We start from the raw sequence: 25043 nt of genomic DNA on the forward strand, positions 1-25043 counted from the left end.
ACCCCATGCTGTGCAGTGGACTTTGGACTAAGTTACCTTTGATTGCAATTCTACCAGAATCAGTTTAAGAAAGTCTCAACATGCACATGACACAGCAGAAAGCATTTTGGCATCCATGCAATATCCAGCTTGGTGGGCAGGCATATAAAAGCTTGCAGTTGCCCCTACATAGACTTTCATTGTAATTCCACCGACACTCTTGTATTTTCACCATTCTCCATAGGGTCGGAGAGGTGTTAATTTAATACTGGTTTAAATGATGAGGCAACGGTTTGGTGGTTGAATGCCAAAAAAAATGGCAATATTAAATAAAAAAAAAAAACAATAAGGCACTAATTACACACTTACTTCAAACAAACTTCCAGTCTCCTGACAACTTTCGTGGCAGAGCCACAAAACAAGAGGAGTCACGTATTCAGGCTTCAGAGCATCCAAGAGATCTGGAATAACACAATATCGGTTATAAAAATAGGACATTATGCATTATCATTTTTAAATATTAAAAATAATGTCAGCTGACAGTTGCATAAAACAAATGTATAATGGAAATAACAGAAATAAAAAAAGAAATCCTTTTTGGTATTAAAAAGTGTGGAAGGTTTTGATTCTAAGCCATACACAATACTGTATGCAAAATTACCATGGAATTGAATAGTTCTCTTAGAAGAAGAGCAGGAGGTCTAGAAGCTTTTCTGCCGTTTTGATCAGCTATGAGCTGGAAATCTACTTTCACTCATCCAACCCTGCTTAAAAGATTTAACTTGCCTCAACTTAAATTATTCTGTTGAGGTGTTTGTTTAAATATTTAGAGTCAAGCTGGTGCCTGCTGTTCTTTGTATCTAGGTCACAAATTCCATTTTCAGAGAACACTCAAAACCCTTTTGTCTGCTGGACTGACTAGATGTCCCAACCTCATTCTGCTTGTTTATCTGCAAACCTGCTACAAAAACTTCTTGTGATCTCTTGCATTATTATCCATTGCATTTCCTTTGACTCCTGTACCTCTGCTACTTTAAAGTTAATACTGCCTTTGATTTGATCTTTTAGCATGAAATATAGAACTTGACTTTTATGAAGCTGGAACAAAATTTGTTTGCAATGTTTTCTCTTTGTGATGGAAGATTAAATACAATTCAGTATAACTGCCCAAGGAAGTGAAGTTTTTTTTTATTTTCAGCTCCTCTAATCAAAATATATGCTTATATAACATAAAGTGACATCTTCTACTTTCAACAAACCCGAGCATGATCTTGTTTCTCTTCACCTTCATCATCTGTTTTATTCAAAGGTCAACCAAAGCCCGACCGAAACCAATAATTCAGTTGAAAGCAATGCACCATAATTTTAGAGCTCCTGTTCACTAGACCCTACTCCCCATTATTTCTAGTTTTAATAGAACGAAACAGAAATATCAACTTCTATATACCAATTTGTCTCCAATTTTTCCATATTCCTTTTTACTCCTAGAAAAAAACAGTAGCATGTTTAACCAACACATTCCTTAACTGATCTTCCCCTGTTGATCCTCTGCAAAAACCCATTGCGGTGCCTAAACCTATAAATGCATTACTGCAAAAGTACTAGAACTAAAAACCTTCAGTTATAGTTTTAAGAACTATAACATCCTTCTGTTTTCTTCAACTATACCACACCTAACTTAGTAAATAATATTTATACAAAATTCAGAAGATTCCCAACTCCCGAGAAATGTTCTACTGTCCTAATGTTGTTTATATTAATACTTTAAAGTGTAAAGATTAGGGAGTTGTCCCTACAAGGTAAAGGGCCCCTTATGGCTGGCCAAACAACAGTTTAGGTCATAATATGTTTCTAGGCTGTTAAGCCTTTAGGCTTCTTGTAAATAATCACAATAGTTTTTGTGAGGGAGGTGATATGGAGCTTGTGTGCATCATGCCAATGAGACAGTGACTACTTAGTCAAGGCTAAAAATGCAGGCTGATCCATTAATTCCAGCAGCCAAGAAAAATAAAGCACATTTAAAATAAATCTACATTCCCAATAAATTATTCCCACTGTACACTACACAATACACTGGGGGAGTAAAAATGATGGCATATTGTGGTTATTTGCTTCTGATTCATCCCCAACTGTATCTCCCAGTCCTGACTTGTATTTATACTCCAGTTTCAACTTAGTTAAAGGAAAACTATACCCCCAAAATTAATACTTAAGCAACGGATAGCTTATATCAAATTGAGTGGCATATTAAAGAATCATACCAAACTGGTATATATATTTAAGTAGATATTTCCCTTTTACATCGCTTGCCTTGAACCACCATTTTGTGATGGTCTGTGTGCTGCCTCAGAGATCACCTGACCAGAAATACTTCAACTCTAACTGTAACAGGAAGAAGTGTGGAAGCAAAAGACACAACTCTGTCTGTTTATTGGCTCATGTGACCTAACATGTATAGTTTGTTTGTGTGCACTGTAAATCCTAGGATCCCAGGGGACGGCACTTATTTTTTTTAAATGGCAATTTTCTGTTTATGATTACCCAATGGCACATACTAGTAAAAAAAGTATATTGTTATGAAAATGTTTATTTCAGATGAAGCAGGGTTTTACACATGAGCTGTAGTATGCAATATATTTTAGAGAGACCTACAGTACATTTTTCGGGGGTATAGTTTTCCTTTAACAACAAGTCTATATCAGATTCTCAATGCAACATCTGGAATTGACATGGCAAGATTATCAATGGGCTCATTTATAATCACTATGTGTTAATATCTAAATTAGGTCCAGAATTGTACCCAGTGAAATGCCTTACTCTACGTGATTGGGCCTACTTGTGCTCACATACGGTAGCTCAGGGTGCCACTTTGTGTATCGGTGCAAAATGCAGCATGTTCCAACACAAGGGAGTCCTGAACACAATATCAGCCTTGTCCACATGCAAGTACAGGCTCCCCGTTGTGTATTGCACACTACATGTCACAGCTAGGTAATTCAAAGCAATGGACATGTAAGTGTACCAGTGACTTGTTGTTTTGCACACTGCAAACATTTAGTAAATCAGTGCTCCTATGTTCTAATACATCACAAATAAAATTAGGAATAATAAACTTTTCCTGTGCTCATTATTGGTAGTCAAAACCCACTTTCTCAAAGAATTTCTTTCAGAATACTGCAAGAATTTCCTTCAGTATCACTGCTAAAATATAACCTTTTTCTGAGAAATTGTCAATTACCTGTACTGATTACTGTAACACTTCCAACCAGCCACATTCAATAATTATAAAAAGCTGCTGCAAACATCACATAACCAGTAGTTCCGTGTCTCCCTGCCTTTATTAATATATATCTTGGGTTTCTAATCACATTATAAGATTTAAAAAAATCCTTGTAATCTTGTTGAACAACCCTTCACGCACTTACAACTAGTTACACTGTTTGGCTTTTCCGGTGCTTCTCTCCTGAACATAATCTCTGCTAAGGGCTTTCACGTCAATATACAAGTGTGCAGACATTGCTTTTCATCATATTCTCATAGGCTCAGACCTCTTTTCTTTCTTCTTCAATATATAATTGTATTTATTCTGTTTCCACTAGTTCATTTTAACTTTAGAAAGCTTATACATACATAAATTCAATTAAACAGGAAAAAGCAAGATCCTCCAGAAACTTTCTTAAAATATTTACTCTACCTTGCGGCATAACAGTCTGTGTCAATCTTGAGCCTGCAGTAGGAGCAATACAATTGGACTGGATGTTGTACTTTGTCCCTTCGATGGCCAGAGTATTAGAAAGACCAACAAGGCCAAGTTTTGCAGCACTGTAGTTTGCTTGTCCAAAATTTCCATAGATGCCAGCAGCGGATGAAGTCATTATTATTCTTCAAAGAATAAAAAACAGTAACAGCAGTTAACAGTAGCACAGTTTATAAATACATTTTTTTCAGTTGCTGTGTACAAAAAAGTTTGCAAAATCTGAAGTTAATTCAAGTATCTTAATAATAAAATGTTTTAACATCAGCAGAATATTTAACCATGTTAAGGTCTATAGTCGATACATTCTAAAGAACTATTGATTCTCTGTTAATCTTCACTGAGAGTCATTTTTGCAGGTTTATTGGCAAGAAAAGATTCAGTGCATCAGAATTCCTGCTGCGGTCAAATGCTCATTTGAGGATGCACAATAAGGACATAATTTTTTTTAAAACATATTTAGACAGATCAATATTTGATCTTCATCAAACTGTTATAATGATAAATGTAATTGCACAAAAACACAAGGAAAAATCTTTTCAATCATTTATTAAAAAATCAACAGAAGCACTATTTCCTTGGCTCTAATACTCCCTTTGGCAGACCCAATCTTAAAGGAAAAGTTCAGTGTAAAAAGAAAACTGGGTTAATAGATAGACAGTGCAAAATAAAAAAATGTTTCTAATATAGTTAGTTAAGAAATAATGTAAAGTATAAAGGCTGGAGTGACTGGAGATGTAACATAATAGCCAGAACACTACTTCCTGCTTTGCTGTTCTCTTGGTTTCCACTGATCAGTGACTTGAGGTGGGCATATGGGTCATAACTGTTTGCTTTTTGAATCTGAGCTGCATGCTAAGGATCAATTTCAAACTCACTGAACAGTTATGTCCCTTGTGCCAGCCTTCAGGTCGCTGACTAACTCAGAGTTAGAGAGCTGAAAAGCAGGAAGTTGGGTTCTGTTCTGTTAGACATCCACTCACTCCAGCCTTTATACATTACTAATTATATAAGAAACATTTTTTATTAGGCACAACCTAACTAATTACCCAGTTTTTATTTTTACACTTTTCCTTTAAGCAAGAATTTCTTATAACCGTCTAACAGACCCTGACTTTGAATGGGAGACATTATGACTTATGAAGTAACCCATAGCAACAAATCCTTTGCTTTCAGTTTCTAATTTGCAGTAAATAATTTAAACCTATTTTTCAGTGGTTGATATGAATTACAGCACTGATGTAATACTGACAAATATTGCTATATATAGTGAAAAAAGTACCCCCTCTTGTAAAATATAAGGATATTATACATTACCGAGGAGTTCCATGACCATATAAAAACATGAGGCTGAAGGTCTACAGGTCATGGATCTCCGAGGTGACTTCTACTATCCTCATTTTGCAACAATAATAAAATAAAATAATTTATTATAATATACAAGTTTCAGTGAGTTATGAGACGGAAATTACATCCCTAAGCTCCTATTATAACCAATGGCATCACTAAGAACTGTTTATATAGTGAATAAAGTACCCCCTCTTGTAAAATATAAGGATATTATAAGTTACCGAGGAGTTTCATGACCATATACGAGGCCAGGTCATGGAACTCCGAGGTAACTTCTAATATCCTCATATATTGCAACTGGGGTACTTTATTTATTATAACACACAAATTTCATTGCTATGAATGAGCCTTAGAGGCTCAATTACAGTGTGTAGAAAAGAGTGCAAAGCGCAAAAGACAAAAGGCAAAGCGCTTGCGTTTGGAAGCTCCATAAAAGAGGGGCGTGTGCATTTTTTGTAGGTATCCACTATCCTGACCCCTAAATTATGTAAGAGAGTACCCTGTAGAGCAGTGGTCCCCAACCTTTTTTTACCTATGAGCCACATTGAAATGTAAAAAGAGTTGGGGAGCAACCCGAGCATGAGAAAGTCCCTTGGGTGCCAAATAAGTGCTGTGATTGGCTATTTGGTAGCCCCTATGTGGACTGGCAGCCTACAGGAGACTCCACTTGGCCTTATACTTAGTTTTATGTAATTAAAACTTGCTTCCAAACCAGGAATTCAAAAAATAAGCACCTGCTTTGGGGAGACTGGGAGCAACATCCAAGGGGTTGAAGAGCAACATGTTGCTCATGAGCTACTGGTTGGGGATCACTGCTCTAGAGCAGGGGTGTCCAAACTACGGCCCGCGGGCCAACTGCGGCCCGCGACTCATTTTTAATTGGCCCGCAGGCCGCAGCATTTCACACCACCCCCCTCCCCAGTCGGTGCAGTGGAAGTGGCCAGCGGTGAAGAGGAAGTCAGCTGCAGTACCAGAGAGGGAGCCGGAAGAGGAGCAGAACGTCGCAGCAGGTCACACGCGCACCTGCTGCACTTGAGAATACTTGCTGCCGACTGGGATTCGACCTCCTCCCCATTCCCACTGCAGCAGCCAGCCTCCGTGAGTTTTTAAAGCTCTCCGTTCTCTCTCCGTTACACACTAAACTTCTGTCACTCCCCCTCCCTCTCAGAAACTAAAGGTGGACTCCTTGATTGTGACTTACTTCCCTGCTGCCGCACATTCATTTCTATGTGATCACTGAGACACGTGAGAAGTGTTGAAAATGTGCTGCTGCAGCTTGATCCTGCTTATCTCTGATCACATAGAAATGAATGTGCGGCAGCAGGGAAGTAAGTCACAGTCAAGGAGTCCACCTTTAGTTTCTGAGAGGGAGGGGGGAGCTGGCAGCTCCAGAAGGAGAGGAGCTTGTGTGTAACGGAGACTAGAGTTGTAAAACTATCGAGGGGGGGGGGGTTTGAGTCAGGGGATAGAAAGGGTTTTTTAGTAGTGTAGCTTTTTTTTCATGCCTGGTTTCTGAGAGGGAGGGGGAGTTACAGAAGGTGAGTGTGTAACAGAGAGAGAATGAACAGTTGAATAAAAAATTACAAGATTACAGAGAGTGGGTGGGGCTGGCTATCAGGCCTGGACTGGGAGTCAAAATAGGCCCTGCCATTCCAAGTACACAGAGGCCCAAACATCCCCCTACCAGCCCAAATAGCCCCCTACCAGCCCACTATTTGGTAACTTTCTATGGAACCATATAGCAGCCCCTCTGGTATTTGCAGAACCCATAGATTGCCAGTCCGGGCCTGCTGGCTATGGGGAAAGAAGGAGATCAGTGCAGTAGGGCACTAACATATCATAGTAGCTTCACATTTAATTTTGCCTGGATCCAGCAGCTTCATGAAAATAAACTTAATGGTTCGAGTCAAAGAATGTCAGGCTAAACTGGCCGGCCCCCACACATTTTCACCTCATCAAATCTGGCCCTCGTTGTTAAAAGTTTGGACACCCCTGCTCTAGAGTTTTCATTTTCCTCCTAGTGAGCAAAGTGCAAAACAAAAAAGGCAGATTGCTGTTTTTCCACTAAGCACACTGCATGTGGCATTGCAAATCAGCCTTTATGTCTTTAATGCCTATAAACATTAATGCGCTAGTTATTTCATGTTTACGTTATAGTCTATGCCATTGATTTATTAATCTCTCCAATACAGTAAATCACTTGTATATATACAACATTTTTCTAACTACATTAAGCAAAAGTAATCAGGTCAAATATTCCGTTCCATTTGCTCTATTACAGTGCTGCCTTTTTTGTTATTCAAACAATAATTGCTTTTATGAGAATAATATTTACATTTCTATAGGGGTATTTAACAAGGATTCAGCTGCTAAAATAATAGCTGACATCTGTAGATGTCTTTATTTTAACAACTGACAATTTAAACAATTCCTTTATTTTAATATTTAGAACGAAGAATTGCTGGTAAATGTCACAGTTTATAATGTAGAAGGTGTTTTCCAGCTCATCCCTAATACCAGACGCGTATATAACCCACGGCATGCATGACTTGGTAGTAATTCATTTAACTACATGCTGCTGACTGCACACTTTTGTAGCCACAGATCATACATCTAAACTTAATTGGTATTAGCCATGCAGCGTAGGCTTTTATATTAGATTTTAAAGGGGACCTGTCATCCAGACATAAAAACCGGTATAATTAAGGTTTTTTTAAATTAAACATTAAACCATCCACACCTATTATAAGCTTGTTTAAAGTCTCAGCTATCATTTTATGGACACACCGCTAATTACCAAGTTCATTTTACAACATTTGGCATGTTATAAAAGTTTGAACATATTTCTATGTTTTTTTCAGTTATTACAGTTTTGCTAATGAAGGTGAATTGCCCTTTAAGATGTGAGTCTAACTTTCCCCAAGGGACCTGTTATCGTATATTGTTACAATTATCTCAAAATTGTTACAAAAGTATCTTATCTGCTGCTGTGGATGTTCTGGGCTCTCTGCCAAAAGCCAATTAAGTTAGAAACTTTGTTTCTTTTTCTGGCTGTTCAGTTCAGAGGAAAACAGGACTTTCCAGTACAAATGAGGGACTATGGGTTGAGCTGCCAAAGAGGGACTGTCCCTCTAAAAACAGGACAGTTGGGAGGTATGGCATCCGGCCCCTCTTTCTGGTACAGAAACAGGATTTTGGAAAAATGCAAAGCTTGTCTTAAAGGGATCGTGTCATCAGAAAACATGTTTTTTTTCGAAATGCATCAGTTAATAGTGCTACTCCAGCAGAATTCTGCACTTAAATCCATTTCTCAAAAGAGCAAACAGATTTTTTATATTAAATTTTGAAATCTGACATGGGGCTAGACATTTTGTCAATTTCCCAGCTGCCCCCAGTCATGTGACTTGCGCCTGCAGCATAGGAGAGAAATGCTTTCTGGCAGGCTGCTGTTTTTCCTTCTCAATGTAACTGAATGTGTCTCAGTGGGACATTGGTTTTTACTATTGAGTGCTGTTCTTAGATCTACCAGGCAGCTGTTATCTTGTGTTGGGGAGCTGCTATCTGGTTACCTTCCCATTGTTCTGTTGTTTGGGGGGGGAAGGGAGGGGGGTGATATCACTCTAACTTGCAGTACAGCAGTAAAGAGTGATTGAAGTTTATCAGAGCACAAGTCACATGACTTGGGGCAGCTGGGAAATTGACAATATGTCTAGCCCCATGTCAGATTTCAAAATTGAATATAAAAAAATCAGTTCGCTCCTTTGAGAAATGGATTTCAGTGCAGAATTCTGCTGGGGCAGCACTATTAACTGATTCATTTTGAAAAAAAAATTTTTTCCCATGATAGTATCCCTTTAAAGGAGAAGGAAACCTAGTCGGCGCAAAAAACCCTCCCCCCCTCCCGTGTGTTGCCCACCCTCCCTCCTCCCCCCTGGCCTACCCGTCCCGCTGGGCAAATGCCCCTAACTTGTTACTTACCCTTCTGCGCAGGTCCAGTCCACAGGCACCATCTTCTTCCACACGATCTTCTTCCTGCTTTGAACGGCGTTTTGGCGCATGCGCAGTAGGAGCATTTCACCAGTACGGATCTACTGCGCATGTGCCAAAAGTCACAAAGTTTTCCGATTTCACTTTGTGACTTTTAGCGCATGCGCAGTAGATCATACCGGCGAAATGCTCCTACTGCGCATGCGCCGGGCAAAGCAGGAAGAAGATCGCTTGGAAGAAGATGGCGTCGGTGAACTCTGTAGACTGGACCTGCACAGAAGGGTAAGTAACAAGTTAGGGGCATTTGCCCAGCGGGACGGGTAGGCAACACATGGGAGGGGGGGGGGGTTTTGCGCCAACTAGGTTTCCTTCTCCTTTAAGAACATAAAATCACAAAAATCGCACCTACCTGCTTGATGTGATTGTGAATTTCAAGACAAAATGAAACAAGATTTAAATAATAGATAAAGTATAAGTGAAGTATATTCTTCTTGACTACCATCATACAATAGAATTTGAAATTACTGCTTAAAGTGGCAGGTCCCCTTTAAAGGAGAGGGAAAGCTACTGAAGCAGTTTATTGCCAATAGATTAGCCACAATAGTGCAAGATATTACTAGATTTATTCTGTAGAATGCTTTACTATACCTGAGTAAACAGTTTTACAATGGCACATAAATGCCAAATTACAATACAATTTTGTATTTTGCAAACAGCAGAAGAAAATATAAGTTGCACCCCAATTCCCAACACTGAATAATTTGTATGTGCCAAGAACACTACTACCTCTGCTGGTCCTAATCACAAAATTAATATCTGAGATGGATCTCCTATAGAGGCAAGTTACTGTTCTGCTGAATTAGACACAAAGCCACTGAGAAACAATTACTGGCACTGACACTCAAGGTGAAAATGCACCAAAACATACTGTAATCATCCAATAAAATGCAGAAGCAGTTGCAGACAATTTTTGCAGTTTAATACAACTGCTTAGAAAAACGATTTGGAATGAAATGAATATATCTGTATATTTTAGTTAATATCTGAAGCTGGGCAAGATTTCTCTGTTGCTTTAGGGAACAAATTAGGTTATGTGCAGTTCAGACTGACTACATTCAATACATGTTTTAAGATGAACAGATGTTGCAGTCTATGCGCATATTATTTTGGAGCCCAGTTGGCAAAACAGCTGTTGCCCTGTCATCCATTTTATTTTATTTATTTATATTAAAACAAAAAAATAAGCGGTAATAGCCAAGCAGAAAAGTTGTTAATGCACCTTTCATGTAAATAAAACTTAAAGGGCCTCTCCACCCAAATACTGTTTTTTGCATAATAAATAAAAAGTAACTAAGTAACAAAGTAACTTTCCACTATACATTAACTGGACAGTGTCAATTGCTTTAATGTTATTTGTAAATGATTTAGAGCTGATAGCAGTGTCTTTTTACTTTCTGTTCCATGGCTCTTGGCTCTGGCTGAGACAAATTATTTTTACATTTGATACCATCACAGCTACTATTAGGAATGAACATCTTTTTTTTGATTTTTTGAGACAATCTGTTGTTGTCACAGGCAGGTTCAGGAATGGGATCCATTATTCATACACCCGTAATCCAGAAAGCTCCTAATTACAGGAAGGTCATCGCCTATCAACTCCATTTCAATCAAATACTTAAAATTTTTAAAAATAATTTATTTTTTCTCTATAATAATAAAAAAGTACCATGAACTTGATCCCATCTAAGATATAATAAATCTTTAAGGCAAAACAATAGTTTTGGGTTTACTTAATGATTAAGTCAGGGGCGTCCAACCTGCGGCCCAGTATGGATATGAATGCGGCCCAGCTTTAAATGCTCGGTTCCCAAGGAAACTTAATTTCGCAAAGGATATGGCCCCTCAGACCTAATAGGCCTGCCTCCAGCCACTACTTGGTACCGGACATTGGTAATTCAGCTTGTTCATGTTGCACTCTGGTTGTGCGCATGTCTGACTTGTGCTCTTAACGTTCCTTTTTTATGAATTGCAAAAACTTGCATTACATACATTTGCTTCACATTGTATGTAGAAGGATAGAGAAAAGGAAGAGAAGGGGAAAAAAAGAAAGAAATGAAGAAATAAAGGTATGGAAATAGGAAATAACACTTTGTGCTCTCTAAGTCCAGACACATTAACCACCTCAGTCTGTCGTCTTGTTAGGAACAGGCTTACTTTGCCAGGTTGTAACAATGTGGTGACCTATGGAGAAGAGAGGAGGGGGACTCTGCCCATTGCCCAGTTAGTAATAATAATAAATCTATTTAATATATTTTAATGACAAGATTTTAAAATGATATTATAGAGGTATGTTAAGGTTAATTTTAAGGGCAAATATCTGATTCAATGAATAAAATAACTCAAGGATACAAGAAATTTTTTAAAATGGTCCCATAAGAGATACCTGAGGTTTAAAGGACTGCACATTAAAAGACACAAGGAAAAGACATTAAAGATCATGTTAATTTATGATCTCTAATGATTCGAGCAGCCATTTCAAACATTAAAAGTCAATTTTTTTTTTAAAAGCCTCAAAGGTTCTCCTTATACAATGACAGGTAACATTGGATTTCTTTAGTAAAAATGCCACCAAAGCCCTAGCCTGTTATGCAACAGAAACACACTAGAAAGTTCTACATTCTACACTACAAATGCATCAGAGATTTTGGAATGGTTGCCATAGAAAAACTAGCTCACAAAGCTACATAATTATTAGCATTTAAAGTGAAACTGCCATGAAGAGGTATGATATAGGAGGCCTAACAAATATACAGTGTGCTATTGTTTTTCTATTATTTAAAAGCAATGTATGTAAACTTTAGACTTTATTTCTCCCTCCTTCTATTTACTGAAATGTTGATGATCCTAGGGGTGTGGCACTAGAACACCAGAAAATGAACCTTCCAAATGAACAAAGCACTCCACACACAGGGCGATTCCTAGCATTTTCTGCCTGTACGATTTCCAGCTGGGCGTGAGCAATTTTGGGTCTAACTAAAGTAGAAAAACATTCAGAGGTCAGTGCTTTCAGTCCCAAAGTGTAAAAAAGTGCAAATCACATATGCACAAAGTGTTCAAAATAGTCTATACGAAAAAGGAAAAAAGCCTAAACTTCCACAGGCCAAAAAAAAAAAGTCTTCAAGGTGAGGATAGGGTGGGCCCCTTTATCCCCAACCTTAGGCCAAAAGGCCCAATGGGACAATGGACTTCAGACTCTCTTTCACTCTCCTTCCTTAGCTACACGGTCCTCCTCTAGGTCTGCGAGGCAATGCCCTAATGAGCAGATTGCACCCTCTTAACCCAAAGTGAAAAAGGCATAAAAATAGTAAAAAAGTGACACATAGTAGTGCACAATAAATATACCTGTATAGTAAAAATTATCAAATATGCCGTGATTACGGCCCCAACAAGTGGCCAGAATTATAAAATTTTTCTCTGCGTCAGCAGATGCCTTGTGCTAAAGTGCTATACTACTGCAGCATGAGCCACTATCTCACTCTGCCATTTTGGGCACTCTGGGGTCCCTACTCCCAGAGCACAGCACTTAGCCAACACTATTATACTTCACAATAGACTTGCAGCTATAGGCATCAGCAGCTAACATTTATTCATCTAATGTTCTTAGATAAGAGTTGCGCAGACCAGTGTGGGGTGTATTGGTGTACACAATATGCAAAATATCCCAGTGCAAAACAGAACCCTCCCCTTAATTTTATCCCAAATAATTTGAAGGTTATTGTGCAAGAGGGGTTGGCTGTTGGAAGCATTTAAGTAAACATTTATATTGTACAAGAAAGTCACTAACAGAAACACATATTCACAAATTTTATACAAATTTTATATTTTTACCCTATTTATTATGGCGCAAAGTTCAACAGGGATAAAAGATTACACAGTTATTAAAGGATAAGTAAAAGCGATAATCACTGTACAGTGATGCCTTTCCCTCTCCATTGATGCAACATGAGAAATCAATAAATACAGAGATTATGTAAAAATGATACCTTCCGAATTTCTGGTTCTTCATATGATTCCATGCTGCTCTAGTGATAAGGAATGAACCCTTTAGGTGAACTCTATGTATGATATCTGCAAAAGTCAGAAACAATGTTTTAACCATTTTCTTAATACAACTGGCAAAAATATGAAGTGTTCACCTTTGAGTTAACATTTTAGTATGATGTAGAGAGTGATATTCTGAAACAAGTTTAGTTTTAATTTTTTATTATTTGTCATTATTTAGCTTTTTATTCAACAGCTCTCCAGTCAATCCAGCAATCTGGTTGCTAGGGTCCAAATTACAATAGCAACCATGCACTGATTTGAATAAGACACTGGAATATGAATAGGAGAGGGTCTCAAAGAAAAGATGAGTGATAATAACGTGTTGCCTTACAGAGCATTTGCTTTTTAGATGGGGTCAGTGACCCACATTTAAAAGCTGGAAAGAGTCAGAAGAAGAAGCTATAAAAAATAAATAAAGACCAATTAAACAGTTGATTGGAACTGGCCATTCTATAACATGCTAAGATTTTACTTTAAGGTGAACCACCCCTTTAAAACAATGGGTTGAATTATTAACTACGTATCTGCTTTGGTAAATCTCAAAGTCAAAAGAACTGGTGGGAATCCTTCTGGACTCTCCAGTTCAATCAACAATAAATCTGCCCCTATAACATAAGCATATAAACAAAGGCTGGTGCTAGAGAACCAAGACTGCTGGTTAGCTCCTTTCGGCAAGTAAACTTCTGCAGTTCCAGCTGTAGCAACATTAAGATTCCCAGCAAACCACTACCTACACTGCTGCCAAAGGCATTCTGGTAGTTGTAGTTTCAAAGAGCTTCAGTGCCAATGGCTCACAATATGCATGTGTGCATTAAAAAATGTGCAAGGAAAAAAATATTCTCAGATAACTATAACTAACTATTTTTGCAAGTGAAATCAGTCTAATTAAACAGGTAATAGGCACTCAGAAAAAAAGTCACTTTGTGCTGCAGAATATTTTCTCAACCATTATTATAAAAGTGATAATGCATCTAATTAAATATTGGTGTGCATTTCGGCTGCCTGTGTTGTGCTAAGTGCAGAGAACATTAAACTCGTAATGACTGAAGGGCTCTTGAAACAGTGTGATGTATATAGAGTTTCCTGCACTTCATTTTTAAAAGGAATACAGGTTCACGTTAAAACAGGACATTAATACAGTACTGCGTAACTTGTCGGCGCTATATAAGTAAATGATGATGATGAATACAGTGGTGGCCACAGGAATTAATTAATGTACTCAAACACACATGAATTACTAACCAAAATGGTCCGGGCTAAATGCCTCAATATCTTGTATCCTTCATTTATAGCCACAGTCACAAGATAATGCCCGATGCTTACAGAACGTTTGCATGAAACACTGTACCAAATATTCACCAAGGTCATTATGCAACTTACCCCAATCGGCATCACTTATTCTTGCAAAAGAGCGATCTCTCAAAATCCTGTTGGGGAAAACATAGACAAACACGGTTAATCATGCCATGATGTGCTTGAGTTTTGTATGGGAAAAGAATAATGGAGCATTATGTCCTGTCTGGATTTAACAAGGCCAGGGCAAGCTTGAGAGACACAATACAATAAACATATTTTAAACACATAAATGATTCTGTCAGTATAAAGAGATCATGCTTTAAACTTCCGAGGGTAATCACCATATATCAAATGCCCCAAGTTCAAAATAAGATGGCTGTCAGACTTTCTTTTTTCAGGGAATTCATTTAAAATTGAGTTGTGGCTGGGTGTTTAAATTAACTGTCACGTTTATTTTCTCTGACTGGAATACAAATGCCGGCTGTAATTCAACAGAATAATAGGATAGGTATATAAATAGCATCTCATACAAAGCCTGATTTCATGGTATCCTGCCAAAGCATCATATATATATTATATATCTCATGGGCAGTTACCTATAGCAACCAATCAGTGATTAGCTTTTTAAAGCCAGCTGCAAGTAGAACAACGAATGCAGCAATCTGATTGGTTGACATGGGTCACTGCCCCTGGGCAGATTTGCCCAGTGATCACCCTTTAGCTACCTTGAGAGGGGTGCAGGTGGAAGGGAGTGGTGATTTATAAAGTAAGATCCTATGAGAAACAAAGGATGATGTAGTAGAAATGATAAATGAATGGGCAGGGTATATGCATAAAACATTCTGATAAATGCATGTAAATGGACTTTTTTCATTCTGTGTCAGCAGTAGGACATTGAATGGCAATGGATATGCAGGACTTAAAGATGAAGCAATGCAACTAACATATGACATTTTATATTTTCGACAGAGTTTGAGCTTTATAAGCTTCACCAAAAAAGCAAATTGGTGATTTTTATATTCATAAAGAACTGTGCGGTGACATATAACTAGCTATCCCAAATGAAGTAGTCGCCATCTGCCTGTGCTAGTTAGCTAGAAAATTACCAACCTCGTGACTAAAGCTGGCCACAGATGTTGAGATTTTTAAAAGATCAGATCCTGATCGTGAGACCACGATTTTCTCGGAACGATCGTACGAATTTACCATCAACTAAAAAGACCAATTTGCCAGGAAAACAAAGGGGAGCTGCTGCTTGGCCCTGCAAACATAGATAGATTGCACTGGGACCGACAAAGATTTTTTGACCTGGCCGATCAATTTCCTGACAGATGTCGGCCGAAAAATCGTAAGATGTATGATCGTTCGATTCCCACTAACCGCACCATAATTTCGAAGGATTGGTCGGGCTTCCCTAAAATCGGTTGTTCGGCAAGAAGAATCGTCGCGTCTATGGGGAGCTTTAGTTAAGGCTAGCTTTTGTCTTCCCAATGCCAATAGTCAAGCACAGCTCCAGTACTTACCCAGCATTGTTTATGATAATGTCTGTAAAGGAAAAACAAAAAGATGTATAATTATAAAGGAAATACCTTGACAGGGCAAACAAAGGCTGAAAGGCAAAGAAAAAAACAAAAGCTCCACACCAGGAAGCCATCATATTAGTAAATAAATTTAAAAAAAAAACAATCTTACATACTGAAAAATTCATAAACACGTGGCAAATGAACAAATCAATAAACAGGTGATAAATGAATTGATCTACAAAGCAGTCACACAATAGACATGCAATGACACAGAAATCCCACAAAGAAAGGTCTCAGCTGATTTCATCGGGCGAGTGCTCAGTTACCTATTCGACCAAATGCATCCAAGGCTGACTGCACAAGTTTCTCCCCAGCTTCCACAGAATCTGAAAGAGAGAGAATGAGAAAGTTAAGAACTTAAAATAATGGCTTTCCATAAGCATCTTAGCCTTTTGGTTTTATTTTCAAGAAATAAAGCAGTAACTGGAGGAATTCCTACACCATTAATCATAAAGCTAAAGGTGCAACTGACAGAACAGCAAAAGGGATTTAGCAGCTCAGTGTTTATAGCGGGAAATGATAACCACACATCCCGGAGCTCACGGTGAAGACTAGGATATGTAAGTGATTGGAAAGCACTTATCTCTGAGAGGAGAAAACCAATGTAACCCTTAAAAAAAAAAAAACTCAGTCTGAAAAGAGATATCAATGTTAAATTACTTGTCCACGCATGAAACAGAACACAGTAAAGACATAAGGCAATAAATGGCACAAACTTTAATCCAGGTCTAGTAACCCAGAGCAAACAGGCAGACAAGTGTCCGATATTACTTGAACTTAGCTGGGCATCCTCTTGACAAGTAAACCAACTTTTGTTTGGGTAACGCATCATTAATTCATTTTTCCAGAGGGTAAATGCTGGAATTGATGTCGATTTTCAATTCAACAATATACTGTAGCTTTTTTCACAGAGAACAACAGCTGGAGAAAGCATAACTGTTGGTAAGATGATAGAGAAAAGCCAAACTTTAATGAAGAAGTCGGCTATTTCGTTTTAATGCGCATTTGACTGCCCGGGAAATTTGAAGAAAGAAGCAGGAAGCCGATAGCTCAGTTTTTCTTGATAGAAGCACCGGCCCAGGGTGTGAGGTAAGTACTGTATATACAATCAGTTGGGGTGACTTTCTTTTGGCACCCCCAAGTAAATGGGCCTATCTTCTCCTTTAAATATGTAGTACAGAGAATAAATGATGTATTATATATAAACAGTTGTACGATGAGCAGTATGACAATGGAGAAATAGATTTAATAGGATTTACTACAATCCAGCCCTACTTATAGGATCTACTTTTAAATGATCAGCAACCATATCCACAACCACTGTTTTCAAATGCAAATGATGCAGTACCAAATGGAGCCTTTTGTGAACTGTGCTGTGCGACTGTGATTTACTGTTAACCAGCTCAAGACCTGCAGATAGACCAACCTTTTGGGCACCCTTGCCCTAGCATGCTAGTGATGCCTAAGCAAGTTTAAAATTATCGGCCACAGCATCAGGAGTAAATATCTTTCTGGTGTGAACAGAAACTTTAAGGCAATTATAGTGATGTGAATGGGGGGGGGGGGGAATCGGCCACCTAAAATAATGTATACAGCCTTTAATTCACATTGCATGTTTAAAGGAGAAGGAAAGCTACGGAGGCATTTTATTGCCAATAGATTAGCTGCAATAGTGCAAGCTAGAATGCTATATTTATTCTGTAGAATGTTTTACCATACCTGAGTAAAAAGCTCTAGAATCTCTCTGTTTGTTTAGAATAGGAGGTGCAGTATTAATGTGGTGTGACATCACTTCCTGCCTGAGTCTCTCCCTGCTCAGGTCTCAGATTACAGTAGAGAAGGGAGGGTGGGGGGAGAGGAGCAAACTGAGCATGCTCTTGCCCAGGGCAATGAGGTTTAAGCTGAAGGCAGGAAGTCTGATACAGAAGCCCATGTGTACACAATAGAAGGAAAGAAATGAAGTGTTTCTTTTGACAGGGGACTCAGATCAACATTACTTTGGGGGTTTACTGGTATATTTAGATGGACCTTTCTGATAAGGCTTACTTAGTTTTAACCTTTCCTTCTCCTTTAAAAGGCTACAGGGTGCCATTTTCCAATAACATATAGGCTATCTGAAAGCTGTGTGACATGCTAACAGCTGGCAAGGAAATTGCCACCATTTGAGCTCATCCCTAAATATGTTTACCTGCCTTCATTAAAGTGCTTTGCCCTATAACAAAATAGATACCATGTTGAGAGCAAAACTTCCAAAACAGTAAGGTGGATGTACAAAAATAAAAAGGATTTGAGAAAAAAAGAACCAAAAAAAAAGAAGGCTGCTCACCTAAAATCTTAATTTCCTATGTTGCACAGCAACCTATAACCATAATCAAGCTTTTTTTTTTACATGGTATATGTATGTATTTATATGGTATCTATAAGTGGTCTCTATAGTATCAACACACTGGAACCTGCAAAGATACAGGGAATGTGTGTTATGATCAAATGCGAGTGTTAAACACACAAAGCAGCTGTTGAAGAAAGACTGTGAATAACTGAAAACGTTACAATACTAAAATCCGGCAGAACCTTCGCCGGCTGCTGGAGAAATAAAGGGTAAGCATTCGTGCAGATATGATAAGCTCCTTCTAAGAGCCTGACCCTTGAGTATGAGAGTATTTGTAGCAAATTGAAAATAAATCCACTTCAACAAACTACATACAAGACAATATGTTCAATTTGTAGAAACGCTTTACACAAAAAGCCTGAAGTTCCAGAGCTACGAATTGTTAATGAATGCTTCACATTAGAAAGGCTTTGCATCATAATATAAATGAGATGATTTTGAAGGGATTTTAAAAAACGGTATTAGCTAAAATGTCCAGCACACAAACAGTTTTAAATCTCTTTCCCATTTTCAATAACCAGGTCACTTTGTTCGCCATCATATAATGCATTAACCATGGCACCCTTCCGATTGTGCAGAAAATGTATGCAAATCTTTCTTTGGTAGATGCTAGCAGATGCAGTGTGGAAATGTTACCGCTGAATGAATAAAAACAAACATATATTCTTCTTTCATATATTATTTGTTATTTTCAAAAAACTCTGAAGTGGTATTGTCAGCATACCTAAAACTGGCATAAATAATGGGAGACGGTCCTGTTTGCATCCTGAGAATGATCTAAAATAGTTTCAGGTCCTTTGTGTTATGCTCTCAGTAATACAGAAATGCTAATTAGTTATATGCCCATTGTGAGGCTGCTTCAGAAAGAGCTACAAAATGCAAACCTTATATCAGGAGAAGTGAAAACTCCATTGTCGCCATAAGAGTCTACCTAGATACCAGCAATACATTATAAAACAAGTAAGGGGGTGTGTGGCAGGGTTGTTGGAAACCATTGAGCACTCTTGACATTATTACAAAAATGATCATTTTTATATGTCCTTCATAAACCTGCTTCAGGGAGAAATGAAAAAGGTAAACCTTACGTCGGAATAAGTGGAAACACCATTGTCACCATAAGATATTGCTGTATTTCAACAACAACTAAAGAAAGGACTGCACTTCAGCAACATTTGGCCTATTAAGCAGAGGAGAATGTGGTTTTACTAAAGCTGTGCATATACTGTATTGACAGTTTTGCAACGTCGCCAAAACGAGTGGATCTTTACCAGTTTGGGCCAAATCAAGATGTCCAATCATTCTGTCCCAAGGTAAAAAGCACAGATTATAATAAAAGGCTTAGGGAGAGCCACTGGTAGAGGACCACATCAACAACTCACACAACTCTAGTGGCTTGTATTAAATACAGCATCACTACTCCACAACAGCGTTGATAGAAATATTCATTTATTACATTGTTAAGGGAAACAGAGCAAGAAATGAAATGATCTTGCACTATTTGGGCTAAAGCAATCATGGTTTAAAGCCACATTTGTAATCAATGTATATATTAATATAGATATGGGTATTTATGTGAAGGTATGGAGGGTGTGTGTATGGATGCTGGGTTTTTATTTGGAGGAACTGAACTTGATGGACTTGGACCTAGGACAATAGAACTGCTGACCTATAATATGATGCATTCTGGGCATTCAGAAAGAATGGGTGTGTTCATCATGTACAATAACCCATGACAATTAGGGAAATAGAAAACTGAACCTGGTTAGGGTGAGATGGGCTAAAAGGAGCCAAAAAAAATCTCCTCTTCATTTACATGCGAAGTAAAGTTTTTTGAAATCAGAAGGTATTTACTTGTCTCATGTCATACACATAGCACTGCCTAAACACCAATCATAAATAGAAAATTGCCATTTTAGAAAAGAAGGGCCGCCCCCTGGGATCGTACTATTCACTGTACACACAAACATGGCAAACAAACTATACATGTTAGGTCACATGAGCCAAGAGTTCTGTCTTTTGCTTCAACACTTCTTCCAGTTACAGTTAGAGTTGTAGTATTTCTGGTCAGGTGATCTCTGAGGCAGCACACAGACCATCATGAAATGGTGGCTCAAGGCAAGAGATGTAAAAGGGCAACATTTACTTAAATATATAGACCAGTTTGGTAAGATTCTTTAATATGCCACTTAATATGATGTAAACTGTTGCTTAAGTGTTCATTTTGGGGGTATAGTTTTCCTTTAATTCTCCTATAAGGCATCATGGGCGGAGACATGCAAATCACTCCTTTAGGTCCCTTTGGCCAACTATGCATCCAGAACTGATGGTTTTATAGCACAGATACACCCTAGTGGTTCTTTGCTTGTATAGATAGAGATAGATAGATAGATAGATAGATAGATAGATAGATAGATAGATAGATAGATAGATAGATAGATAGATAGATAGATAGATCGCTAGACAGATAGCTGGATAGACAGATCGCTAGACAGATAGCTAGATAGACAGACAGACTGATATATAGATGAGTGGTTGATGATAGATCGATAGATAGATAGATAGATAGATAGATAGATAGATAGATAGATAGATAGATAGACATTCTGCATTCATTGGATGTGCTCACTCTGCACCAGAAAATGACTACACATAATGACAGAAAACATACCATAATTGGCAACAGCTTTTCCTCCTTTAGCTCTTATTTCTTCTACAACCTTGTCTGCAGCAAATGAACTTTTCCCTTCTCCCTTGATGTCTCCACCTAAATCATTCACTGTAAAAAGAAAAAAAGCACATTTTACTTAGCGAGGACACCTTACACAATGCTAGTTGACAGAATGCTGACCCTAAATCCACGAAAACTTTTCATTCCTCTAGAAATTTTAATTAAACCATCTTTAAAGGAATAACAAATAAAGGGAAAGTACAGCTCTAGCAATGTCAAAACCAGACCCCAAGGTACAGAAGTTATCAAAGTACCCCAATATGATATAAGCTTATTTTTAATTCATGCTATGAAGAATGTCTTATCAGAGACAACAACTATGACAATTGCATGTACAAGTGGAAATATACAGGAATGTGTTTGGTTACCTTAAGCTATGCCTTCATAGCTATTTCTGTCAAAATATAGTGAGGGTAAACACTACAAGGAACGAGTATATATTCCCTTCTATTGCAAGCATCGCTGCTCCATGTTATTGTAGTTTTGTTGTCTGTTTTCTCTGTAGAAACTCTACAAGGGCAAATATATTTTAGGACAACGTTGATGCTGCATGGCTAGCTGTACTTTATCACTTTTTTTCCTGAGGTCAGGACAGTGATTAGATCAAGGAGACAATTTAATTATTGTGATTAGAATCAAACTACATGGTAATGGAAAAAAAAGGATGTACACCCCAAAAATCACATCTATTTCACTGAACATAGTTACTCTTTCATCCACTCGTTTTATTTTGCTGAATTGTAATTTTCTCCTTTTTCTTGGAAACGGAGTATAAAACAACTTGTAGAAGCATCAATTTTCTTTTCCAACACTGCTTCAACAGGGTAGAATTTTATCTGAATTGAGTAATAAATCAAAGTCTCTCTTGCGGAGGAAAAAAAAAAAAAAAAAGCTTAAAGTGCAGTCTATTTAGAGTGACTGCTTAAATCTATCTCACAGGGTGTGCGGAATAATGATGTCTGCATGTCCTTCCACTTCACATTACAAACTAATTCCAGCCCAAATAAAAAGTTGTTTTCCTAAACTTTCCCCACAGACCGCTTTATAAATTAGAGCACAAGATTACATCTTTGGCACGAAAACAGAAGATTCTGTTTCCTTTGGCACAAGTTATAAATTAAGCTATGGCTAACTAAGAAAAAAATACAATGAAAAGACTTGAGCTGTGAATAAAAACAATATCTCACAGAATACAATTAGTAGTCTGTTCTAATCTTTTAAGACAAAGCTAGTAAGTAACAAATAATCAGTGTAAAGTTTGCCTGGTAAATAAAGCTGCTATACAACCCTTTAAAGGGATTGCTCACCTTTGAGTTAACTGTTAGTATGATGTAGAGAGTGATATTCTGAGAGAATTTGCAATTGGTTTTCATTTTTTATTATTTATGGTTTTTGAGTTATTTGGCTTTTTTATTCAGCCACTCTCCAGTTTGCAATTTCAACAATCTGGTTGCTAGGGTTCAAATGACCCTACCGACCATGCATTAATTTGAATAAGAACATGAGAGAGCCGGAATAGAAAGAGGAGTAATAAAAAGCAGCAAGGCCAATATATGTGTAGCCTTACAGAGCATTTGTTTTTAGAAGAAGAAGGCAAATATTTCAAAAACTATATAAAAAAATAAAAAATAAAGACTAATTGAAAAGTTGCTTTAAATTGGCCATTTTATAACATACTAAAAGTTAGCTTAAAGGTAAACCACCCCTTTAATACAGTTTTTCATTAAACACCTTCAAAATGACCAACTAATTCAGTTGCTTGGGCCAGAAAACACATTTGAGTAAAGGGGAAATTCACCTTTCAGAATGTTATAGTCAGAACTAATTTAATCAACTTTTAGGGGCAAATTTACTTATGGTCGAATATCGAGGGTTAATTAAAAAATTAAAAAAAGCTTAGAAAGCCTATAGGGACCTTCCCCATAGGCTAACATTGACTTCAGTAGGTTTTAGGTGGCGAACTAGGGGGTCGAAGTTTTTTTTTAAAGAGACAGTACTTCAACTATCGAATGGTTGAACAGTCTAACGATTTTTAGTTAGAATCGTTCGATTCGAAGTCGAAGTAGCTCATTCGATGGTCGAAGTAGCCAAAAAAACATTCGAAATTCGAAGTTTTTTTTCTTCTATTCCTTCACTCGAGCTAAGTAAATGGGTCCCTTAGTCTTCAATATATATTTTGGGGGGTTTTTTTTATTTCCTAAATTATGAGTGTTTTTTGTTTTTTTTGTAAGGGAGAATAAGCGATCTGGTTGTTTTACTGAGATTTATTTAAATCTATAATTAGTGAAGACTAATTTTTAAGTTGTCTTTCATAATGTGCAATTAGACTACGAAGCTTTTGGTGGAGATGGGACAGTTTGGGGTTTGTTTACCCCTTTGTGCCTATAAAGTAAAGTAAAGGCCAGCCAGCCTGATCAGGTAGATTATAAATAGAAGATTATGTCTTGCAAAATGGCAGCTTTTGAACACATTAGGTGTTAGCAATATTAATTCTATTCTAAAACTTATCTGGTGAGGGGTAGAGGGGCTAAAGGATATAACTGCACTGTATTGCCAAACAGCACCCTTGGAAGATACTGTAAGTAGAAATGTTAGAAATGATCAATTATCCCTAAGAAAGGCATCTATAACATAAAGACACAAGAAATGATGATGAATAAATGGGCATACTAGTTCATTTCTGCTGCAGCATTTTCTATTTCTTGGTTTATGTTCCTCTGTCTGAGTAAATTTAAAGATTCATAAAGTCACACACAAAAATGTCCCTTTATACAGTGGGCAATAAATATAAAGAAAGCTTGTTTTATATAGTTGCAGTGCTGCTATCCACACCAAAAAAAGCAATCTACCACAAACAAACACAGATATAAAGACAGACAGACAGGCACACACATCTCTCTGAGCACTTTAGGGGCACCTTAGAATTGTTGACTGTGCCATGAAAATTATTAAAAGGCCACCCAAAGCACAAAATGATTATATTACTCGTTTCTAGTGATACAGTTGCTCCTTTTGGCAACAGCTAGAGGTAGGTTATCATGCTGCCCAAATCTCCTCTCTGAGATCTATACACATAACTAGAATCAGAGCATACATTTAAGGACATGCTACAGGCATGGGACCTGTTATCCAGAATGCTTGTGGGGTTTTCAGGATTAACGGATTTTACTGTAATTTGCATCTTCATACCTTAAGTCTACTAGAAAAATCATGTAAATATTAAATAAACCCAATAGACTGGTTTTGCATCCAATAATGATTAATTATATCTTAGTTGGGATCAAGTACAAGATACTGTTTTATTACAGAGAAAAAATAAATCAGTTTTAAGGATTTGGATTATTTGATTAAAATGAAGTCTATGGGAGACAGACTTTCTGTAATTCGGTACTTTCTGGATAACGGGTTTCCGGATAACAGATCCCATACCTGTATTCTAAATTCTGGGTTGGCAATTTCATGACCTGCGCCGTGCCCCCTTCTCAACAAGACTGCATCTGGCCCAAACTTGTATACCGACCTAACCTGACTTATATAGTGATCTTAGAGGGTGTGGGAATTGCACCAACTGATAAAAAACCTGCAATTTACTATCACTGCGCATTGGGGGGGTAACATTTATCCAGCCAAATCCAAATGCCTAACCGAACGGGAATTCTTAAAATCACTTGGCTTTTCATCACTAAACAAGTGAAGTGAAACATTTTTGACCATGCACGTAGCTTGAAGGTGGGGAAAGCTCCAGGGTTCCCTTGTATCAAAAGGTACATTTTGCAGCCACGCGAAAATGGACGCAGTTGTTGCATACGTTTTACGCCATTCATTAATGGTACTTGCGTCTGAAGGCAAATAAGAACACTAAGTCAGCCGGAA

The 25043-nt window shown here is 37.7% G+C and overlaps 1 protein-coding gene across 1 annotated transcript in view; it reads right to left on the reverse strand.

The window, feature by feature from the left end:
- hsd17b4.L (hydroxysteroid (17-beta) dehydrogenase 4 L homeolog) overlaps positions 1-25043 on the reverse strand; it is a gene marked incomplete at its 5' end in the record, with an annotated part of 145500 nt that overhangs the window by 86205 nt on the left and 34252 nt on the right. The window contains 7 exon segments of the mRNA NM_001092594.1: positions 349-440; positions 3674-3861; positions 13114-13198; positions 14555-14601; positions 15994-16015; positions 16320-16379; positions 21111-21218. Coding sequence (NP_001086063.1) covers positions 349-440; positions 3674-3861; positions 13114-13198; positions 14555-14601; positions 15994-16015; positions 16320-16379; positions 21111-21218 — 602 coding nt within the window.

The sequence above is a fragment of the Xenopus laevis genome, chromosome 1L (assembly GCF_017654675.1).
Source record: "Xenopus laevis strain J_2021 chromosome 1L, Xenopus_laevis_v10.1, whole genome shotgun sequence".
NCBI lineage: Eukaryota > Metazoa > Chordata > Amphibia > Anura > Pipidae > Xenopus > Xenopus laevis.